We start from the raw sequence: 9,712 nt of genomic DNA, 5'->3' as shown, positions 1-9,712 counted from the left end.
AATAACATGTTGATGTAAAAAGAAATAAAGTCAAAAGAAATGAATTGTATAATAGCAGTTATCCTATTAAAGTCAAGAAATGTATATTTTTCTTATTTTTCTTGAGAATAATTAAATAACATTCGCTATATTAATAATAATAATAATAATAATAATAAAATGTCGATATATTAATACTAAACAAATATGCTTATATATACATATATATGCATATATTTGCCAATATTTAGAATACATGGTACTAAAATCGTGGACAGTAAGTTTATATAAATAGATAACAACAGGTATAATTTATAAGGATTTATAAAGCGACGATTACAAAATTAATAAAACATTTAATTTGCAATGATCCTCCTAGGAACCTGCCTGATCCAGTCCATCCTTATTTTCGCTGCTTGAATTCGAACGTGGGTTTTTATCCGAAGTGCATTTGGGCTTTGTCTTTGATTTGCTTTTAGAGTTTCGTACGCGCCGCACAATCTCCTCGATGCATCTTTGATCCTTCTCGCTAATATTAAAACTTACACTGCTCACGTATTCTTCGAGCTCTCTGAAATAGTAACAAATTCTCTAAAGTTGCACAATACATTATTACATGGAATATATTTATTTAATTGTAAGTTAAAGTCAGCAAAAAGCTGACTCGCCAGAAATCGTAAAAAGAAAATTTTAATTAATCCTTAAATTGAAATTAAACTTTAAAATTAAATTCGTCAAATAGAAATTATAAGCTTTATAAAAAATAAAAGAACTCGATTTCAAGCTCTTGTATTTTTTATTTCAAGTCCTTCTATTGATTTCAAGCTCTTCTATTTTTTATGAAGTTTGATTGACTACTTGACAAACTCGAGTTGAGAATTTAATGTTTTAATCTAGAGACTAATTAAAAATTTCTTTTTATGATGTAAATTGTAAGAACCAATCATATTAAAGAATCACTAACTGATTAGGTTTTCTGCTGAACGCAGCCAATATAGATCAATCTCGATACATCTTACTCTCCATCTTTTTCTAATTCTTAAAACTAGAAGAGATGAAAAGTCAGTTGAACCGAGATTAAAACTAAACTGCATTAGTAAAAATAGACATTAAGACCGTTTCCAGAATCTCTCAAATATTTGAAGTATATTATATGGACCTCTTATCCTGTTTGTTTTCTCAAGGTAAATGTTGACAAAAGAGACAAAGAAACGTGATTCAGATCAATAAAAAAACAGTCGCGAAGAAAAAGGTAAAAAGCAAATAACACAGGAAGTAAAAACACACATTGTAGATTAGCCTTAAAACGCATGAAAAGCGCGCGTGGTTACGTTCAACGCGACCGCGGCAACTTCATGACAGTCGATTGTAAGTGGAATCGTGTCGCGATTATTTCGCCGCTCGAAACAAAACGATTTGCCGAGTATTCCACGTTATTGACACCGTTCGACGAACGTCGTGAATAATCGTGAATGCTCCTGGATGCTCGAGGATGCGAGGAGTATGGAGTGTGCGACCGACGAATCGTTATAACGAATTAATCGAGGCAAGTAGTTTTTGCTCATTCTTGATGATCACTGCACCGACATGTCCGCCATATTTGCAAGCGTTTTTGCATTGCATTTCGAATCCTTCGCGATGAATCTTTTACGAGCGCGGTTGCTGGAATTTTTATTCCTTGTAATCTCGACCGAAAACCAGTGAAAAATATCTTTTACTTCAACGAAAACGCTAGCACGCTGTGTCATATGCGCCAATATGCGCATTTTCCGACTGCAATTTTTAGATGAAAGAGGAAGAAAGATGGTTGGTCTATTATAATAAAATAGATGTGAATAAAATAGATGTGAGAAGCGTTTTTACTTCTGATGTAGGTGCAGCTTCGTAATTAATTTATTCAGGTATAGCGTTTCTTTCTGCATTATTTTCAGCTTCGATTCTTTTTCCTAAAAATGAAAAACCGCTAATATGAAACAAATCTTTATGTTTCTGGATTAATTAAAATAATTCTCTAAGATATATGAATTTTTTATATTAATTCCTATCGTGATATATGTTGCCATAATGAATATGAAAAAGTGTAATTTTTAATTATCGCGTTTTAATTAAGCTTTTCCAAAGAGACAATTATATATAAATAAAAATAATGTATATTATAATACATGAAAAAAAATATTTTGCTGTGTATGTAAGTATATATGTACATATAGATTTTAAAATAATTTAAGTGATCATCTAAATAATTATGTAGAAAATTCAAGCAAGACTGTAAAAATTTTGCCGTTCTAGCAATCAACTTGAGTATCTTATACAGGGTGTCTTAAATTTGACAATAAATATTTTAAAGATAAATTCTTTGTAATATTTTAAGAAAAGTTTTACGAAAATCTGAGACTATGATAGTTTTCAAATGAGAAGAATTTAAAATTTTCAAATGACAGCTAGAATTTTGCGTACTCAAAAATAACAAAAAATGATGATCAATGTAATGATGACTGAATATTTGCAGTTATTATTAAAGGTTATAAAACTCTTTCTTCTTTGAAAATTATTTTATCTTTGATATTTTCATATTAGATTTTTTGTTTTAAAATGTTACAAAGAATCTGTCTGTAAAATATTTATCGTCAATGTTGGGATGCTCTGTATAATTATTCTGATAGTACAACAAAATTTATTTTCAAATTTGTATCTATAAAACTGTTCTTTTCATTAGTAGCATTAATTAACAGCAATTAAATTGAAAATATTCTTGTTAATTCAGTAACAGTTTAATAGAACAGTTTAATAGAACAAATAATATTATATTAAAGAAAGAATATTAGCACATTAAAATTTTTTTAAATTTTTAGAGGAAGTCCACTTTTAAATTCTTTTAAAAACAATTTTTCTTTAAATAAGATTTTATTGTATTATATTTCATTGTATTTGCCTAAAAAAAATGATATGATTTCAATGCTGTTACAGTGGCTTTTTTGTCCTCTAAAAATAATACTGATATTGAAATAATAAGATTATTTTTAATTAAATTGTTATTATCTAACTATCTAATACTAGTAATATAACATTATTTTTTTCATGTAAAATGCATAAACATATTTTTAACACATTGATTATCATTGTACAATTAAATAATTTTGTTCATTCTTCAATATGATATTTTAATGTAACTTGATTAAATTTGTTTTCATCAAAATAATAAAATGTTTATTTTTTCCTCCAAAAAGTTAAATAAAGACGAATAATTAACATCCATTTAAATTGTCAATTATTTAATTCATATTCGGTAATCAACATGTTAATAATTGTTAACAATAGCAAACCGATGTTAAATAATCAACTAATTCCACTCATATCGCGTGCTATGCGTATAAATGAGATGATGCAACATGTGTTAAGGCCAAGAATTAAAATATTTACATAATTAAATCTTTCTCGATATGAAAGTTTGCCCGATATCACGGCAAGCCGCACGTCAATCTAACATTCTAGTTTCTATTTCCTCGATATATGCTACCGAGCGAACAGTATCGGTTATCGATATTACCGCCAAAGTATCCGTAACTACGCGAAGTTCGTCTTGGCGAGTTTCGCAAAGGTGACGCGCGGTGATCACCTCCGCGGTCAGTCGTGCTAATTGCTGCTGGCAATTCTGCTCGCGCTCCACCGCTTTATCCCAAGCTTCTTCCCGAGCGATAACAGCGTCTCTCAAAGTCTTCATATCGCTTTCTAGTAACTCAAACTCCGATCTAATAGAGGAGTCGCGAATTACGAACACAATTGAGAATAGATCCTTGAAAGGGAAGGCATAGTGGCAAAGTGAGATTAAACGAGCGTTATTCAAAGTATTCAATCGACTTATCAATTTCCATCGATCTTCTCGATAAAAGGAGAATTCATGATCAAAAGACTTTACATTCGCCATTATTTTTTTATCCAGTAAGCTTCTTAATCGTCGAAATATTTTAAATAAAATTATTTGAAATAAATTGTACGAAAATGTATTGTATAAATAATTTAAGTCTTGTTATTAATCATGTTTATTAATGACTCTTTTATATAGTGACTCATTTTATATAACTCAAAACAAAAGATGTTTTGTAATAATATGAGATAGAATATAAGAATGATTCCCCCTTCAATCTTTGGAGAACTTACTTTGTGATTGTGATCTGCGATTCTCTTTGGCATCCCTCCAATTCTCTATGGCAATCTTTGCAGGTTTCCCAAGTTTCCCAAGTTTGTAATCCGCAATTTGTCTTGGAAACTATATTCGTCGAGGAGGTGCATTTATTTTCTAAGCATATCTCATGTTTCTGAAATTTACATAGAAAAGTAAATTTTCATTAAAGAAATGCGTAATTTTCTTTTATTTTATTATATGAACACGTGAAATTGTAGTAATAAGAATTTTAGAATTTTGTATTTCTAAAAATACTAACGTTTATGATTATCGTCTTTTTTCTATATTATTAATTTTAATTTTAAGTTTCAGTTTTAATATAAAAATTTTTCATATAATTTAATTATATGATACTATACATATATGATAAAGTTTGAGATTATAATAAACGAGAAAATAAGAGAAAGTTTATGACAATAAATAATGTGATAGAATCAGAAAGAATTAATATAATTTAGGTAAAGGTTTAAATATATATACTTTATCTCCTCCGTTGTTATTCTAACAACAGAGATATCTCATTTTTATGTTGATTATTATTCATTATGCAATAAATATTGTAGCATCTTTACATAAACATCATTTAATTATATTTTAGAAACATTTCTTTCTTATTCAATAAATATTGTTCCTACCGCTTGTTTCGCTAATACATCAGCCAGCTTGAGTTTCTCAAATTCGTTTTGCAATAATGATATATTCTCTAACAGCTTCTCCATTTTAATTGCATCTTCTTCCAGCCTGCATATTGTTTATCTTGAGGGAAACTTGTTCGAAATGTACTTATCAAAATGTGAATGTAATTGCATCACGCAGGATATTTATTTAGCGAAAATTGTTAATATAATTACGATTGTAATCTCACCGTTTCGCCAAGTTCGTGTTTTCCGCGACGAGATTGCGGTTTTTGAGATGTAGCGTTGCATTGCTGTCTTCTAAGAGCTTTAGACGAATTTGCATTCTTTCGATTGAAGCCACCGGCGCCGATTCATGATGTCTCATCGATTCGTACATGTGTGCATTCGCGATTCTCCCCATATATATGTTCGAGTCTGGAAACGGTGAATCACCCCTGCCTATGGTATGGGGGATTCCGAACTAAATTAATATTCGTTTGCTTCTGCGACTGATACGCTTCAAATTGCATTATTCGGAGAGAGTGAGTTGATTGTATTATATAAGTTATAGAAATTAATAAATCGGTTAATTGTAAGTCAAGAAATGAATAAGTAAATTTCATGATAGAACTTTATTTTTCTATTAATTTTTATTTTATTTAAATAAAGATTTACTCAATATTCTATAATCTTTTAAATATAATTAATTTAAATAATATAATTAGATAATGAGATAGCATTAATATTGCAATCAAATTTTAATTTTAAGTTTCAGTTTTAATATAAAAATTTTTTATATAAAAATTTAATTATATACATATATGATAAGGTTTGAGATTATAAACGAAAAAATAAGAGAAAGTTTATGACAATAAATAATATGATAGAATATCATCAGAAAGAATTAATATAATTTAGGTAAAGGTTTAAATATATATATACTTTATTTTCTCCGTTGTTATTCTATAATAATAACACAGACATCTCATTTCTCAAATCGGATATTAGTAATATTTATAAATTAATATTAACATCTATAAATTAATAATGCAATATTAAATTATTAATGTATATAATAAAGTGAGAATCGCTGATCATTAAAATAATTATTGTAAATGTTTATGTTTGAAATTTCATATTTTTTACATAATTTTATAATATAAATAGTTTTTTCTAATATTTTTTACCTTCTCTATATATCTCATTGTTATTTCTGCTTAAATTGGACTTCCAATTTTCATGACTTCCTGAAATAAAATTTATATTGATTAAAATAAATTATCGATGTAAATAAAAAAATATTGAGTCATATTAATTATATAAATATTGAATCAGAATATTGTATCTTTTATGTAAGGAGAAAAAAAAATATAATAATAAAATTCATATTTTTAACTTTTTTATATTCTTAATTTTTCACATAACTTGTAAATCACAGAAGCAGTCTTATTTTTACTTATTTTTTTTATATCTCTCTAATTTATGTATATAATCTTTATATTCTAGAACTATATGATAAAATTCATATTTGTAACAGTTTTAATGGTATTTGGATATTAAAAGCACAATTAAAACTGTTACAAATATGAATTTTATAGAGAAATTCTATTAAGAACATCTTTTTGATTTTTTAAAGAGATTCTGTTCTAAAATTTCTCTGGAAAAAATGTAAATTTTGCTTCTATATTTATTATGCATACTACATCTCAACGCAATTAGATTTTCCTTGAAATATAAAAAACTACGCACTATTGCTGCAAACTGTGGGACGAAGATTCCTGATGCCAGACGTATGGCAGGTTGTTGTATAGCTGTAAGGATACTTAAAGTCAAAGTGCATTTGATCTCGCTGCGGGTCTATTATCCGATAACGAGTGCACGACATCGTGTTTTTGCATTCACATCAATCAAAACGACAAAAATCTCCTTTTGTTATGATCTTTCTCTTTTTATTGTGATCTTTCCACACTGATTTTCTGATCTATTCGCTATTCTGTAAAAAAAATTTTATTTAATATTTTGATTAACGCATTATCATTTTTTCTGTATTTCTTATTTTGATTAGTTTTTGAAACGGCATAAAACGAAAACACAAAAGTCACGTCGTATTCGAATTACATGACTTCTTCGTGTTCAGTCGTTTCGAATTTATTCCACCCTTTCCAACTAAGAATAAAGCAACTTTCGCACTTTTGTCCCTGACGTTCACCAAAATGCTGACACCTCTTCTCGTCCCTTTTCTTCGCGAGCAGTAAATAACGATTACTGCGAATACGCTGGTATTGGTCATGGAATCGGCAGGTCCCCCACAGATCTGAACGACCGAAAACCCTTTGCCTCGAGTCTTCACATATTCTCGCTAAAGGGGATGGGAATGAAAAGAACACGTTACATGAGCCGCATTCGTTGCATTGCAGTGTAAAAATTTCGATGAATCTCTCAAGTGACCATTGGTTACTGATTTTCTTTGTTTTTAAATATTTTTTGCGGCAGAGTTCGTGGCTATTAATAGGCAAACTTGGTATAAAAGTTATAAAAACACTGCTAAGAATTATTATTTTGAGAGAAATGATAATGAAATGATTTTGAGAGAGATGATTTGTATAAAATATCTCATAGACATTGTGTGCCTTAAGCTCGTAATTATATCTAGAGATTGAGACTAGAGATTGAGTTTGAGATGGGATTGGAATTTAATTGATGACAGAAGAAAGAAAACTAATATCAGCTTTAGTGAACTTTGCTTTGGTTGGTCAAATTCTAATATAATTTTCAATTTCAATCTCTAGTCTTACATAGATTTTAAACAATTTAGAAACTTAATTTTAGTTAAGAGTTACATGCTAAATGAAATATAATGAAGAAGTTAAGTCTGATATTGTTGTTGAATATGAAATGCACGTAGATAATATTACCGAAATGAAGCGATGCAGATATTTCCGTGTAAAATGAGGAATGTGAAACGATTATTCTAGCCGTGTTTGACTTATCATGGCGCCGTTGGTCTTTACAGCTATGATTATGTGGGCCGTAAAAGCGGAGGCAACGGAGGCAACGAGAAATTTTATTTCGACCGAACAATACACACGTTTTATCCGCGCAATTTGACGTCATCACATAATATCTATGTATTAAAGACGTTTACGCGTTCATGCAAAATGCGTATTATGTAATATAAAAAAATTTAAGCAAACAATTATATTATGGATATATTATATTATGGATATTGAAAAACTTTATAACACTTGTTTGTATTTTGCTTTAAATATAAATTTAATATTGAATTATAATATTGATATAAATCAGTATGTTAATATAAATTAACATAAATTCAGATATAATTATACATTTTTTGTTTGCATTTTCGTGATATACTCGTGATATATAAAATGTAACGAGCAATAAAACACGTAACAACGCATAAACATAATAACGTATAAACAATAAAACACATAAAATGATTTATTGTATAATTGTGTATAATTGTGAGAACAATGAGAGATTTAATTTTTTTTAGCTTGAATTTCTATAAAATATCAAATTTAATTAATTAAAGTTATATAATGTTAATTAGTTATATAATGTTCTTTATTATATTGTATGTATGAATTATATCATTATTACAATAGAAAACATATTAAATTATTTGTTAGTAAAGATTTTATTAGAATATTTTTATAATTAAAAATAGGAAGAAATAAAGCATTTACTAAAAAAATAAAGTATATAGGAATTAAAGATTAAATAATTTATAACTTTATTCACTTTTATCTACAAATAGTACCCATTGTCGATGTGTATACGAACAATGTTACATAGCGTGATAATTTACATTTTACATCATATATAATTTATGTCTTCCTCTTTAATACTATATAATTAATAATAACACTATGTAATTAATAATTTTGAGTACATACTCGTTTATACATTGCGTTTAAAAGATATATTACATATACATTGTTGTACTCATTATACGTATAATTCGCGCATTGGCATGAAAATCTTATAATTAGTTCTATAATACGACAAATTGTCAAAGTTTAGCGAAGATATTGTATAAACAAGAGTTTTTGAAATTCTATTTTAAATATGATTGACAAATTAAATACATATACGATTACGCACAAATAAATCAAATGAAATTTTGCTGTTCATTAAATAATAATTAATAAATGCCTTGCATTTACATCAAATTATTGATAAACTAATGAAAAGACACAAGAAATTCCTATATAAAAGTCAGTCTTAACAAAGAATAAAGTAATATATTGCTTACAACCATAAATAGATAACAAAAAATGTTTCTTTATCTCTGATATTATAAAATAATCTAACAATAAATTATTGAATGAGTGAAAAGATTGAGTATAAACCTATACTCATCACGTAATTAGGCACTGCAACAAACAAAGTATAACCATTCTCTCTAATTGGAAATGGTTATATAATAAGGACAGCTAATTTCTTGTTTTTTATTTATTTTCGTTTTCGCGCAAATGTGATTAAAACTTTCGAAATGTATCCTATAGAGAATATTAAGATACACCGACAATCGAACAATTATATTCAACTCACTCGCGATTATTATATCTATAATAACGAGAACGTAATAGGGACGAAGTAACCGGTGTTGTATTTTTTTATTATATCTAAGCATCTTCCTCTCTATTTATCATAAATATTTTATTTATTCTACCATTTACTAGCGTATAAATTCAATTGGTTCAATTTACCGGAACAGCACGTCATCGATCACTGCATAAATCATGACGTGGAGAAATCATGCAGAGGACATTGTGACGCTTTAAACAGTCATAGCGCTCTCGTGAGAAGAATATATTACACATTAATATGTCACACGCCATTGTGCATTATTATATTACGAAGATATATATATATATATATATATATATATATATATATATATATA

The 9,712-nt window shown here is 27.8% G+C and overlaps 1 protein-coding gene across 1 annotated transcript; it reads right to left on the bottom strand.

The window, feature by feature from the left end:
- Window positions 1-354: 354 nt before the first annotated feature.
- On the bottom strand, window positions 355-6,664 carry LOC105620133. The gene is made up of 8 exons (XM_012201641.1): window positions 6,529-6,664; window positions 5,967-6,026; window positions 5,028-5,238; window positions 4,798-4,903; window positions 4,138-4,295; window positions 3,527-3,728; window positions 1,843-1,925; window positions 355-550 (listed from the first exon to the last, which is right to left on the bottom strand). The coding sequence occupies exons 1-8, from the start codon at window positions 6,662-6,664 to the stop codon at window positions 355-357; spliced, it is 1,152 nt and encodes a 383-aa protein (XP_012057031.1).
- Window positions 6,665-9,712: the final 3,048 nt, after the last annotated feature.

The sequence above is a fragment of the Atta cephalotes genome, assembly GCF_000143395.1.
Source record: "Atta cephalotes unplaced genomic scaffold scaffold00024, whole genome shotgun sequence".
NCBI classification, from domain to species: domain Eukaryota; kingdom Metazoa; phylum Arthropoda; class Insecta; order Hymenoptera; family Formicidae; genus Atta; species Atta cephalotes.
The sequence above is the reverse complement of the archived record's forward strand: the minus strand, read 5'-3'. Positions and strand labels throughout refer to the sequence as shown.

Bases quoted from the DNA above. Each gene is read 5' to 3' on its own strand.
- LOC105620133 (XM_012201641.1), bottom strand. From the start codon at position 6,664: ATGTCGTGCACTCGTTATCGGATAATAGACCCGCAGCGAGATCAAATG. The intron at 5,239-5,966 runs GTAAAAAATATT...CCCATACCATAG, and splicing joins CAATGAGATATATAGAGAAG to GCAGGGGTGATTCACCGTTT. The intron at 4,904-5,027 runs GTGAGATTACAA...AACAATATGCAG, and splicing joins AACACGAACTTGGCGAAACG to GCTGGAAGAAGATGCAATTA.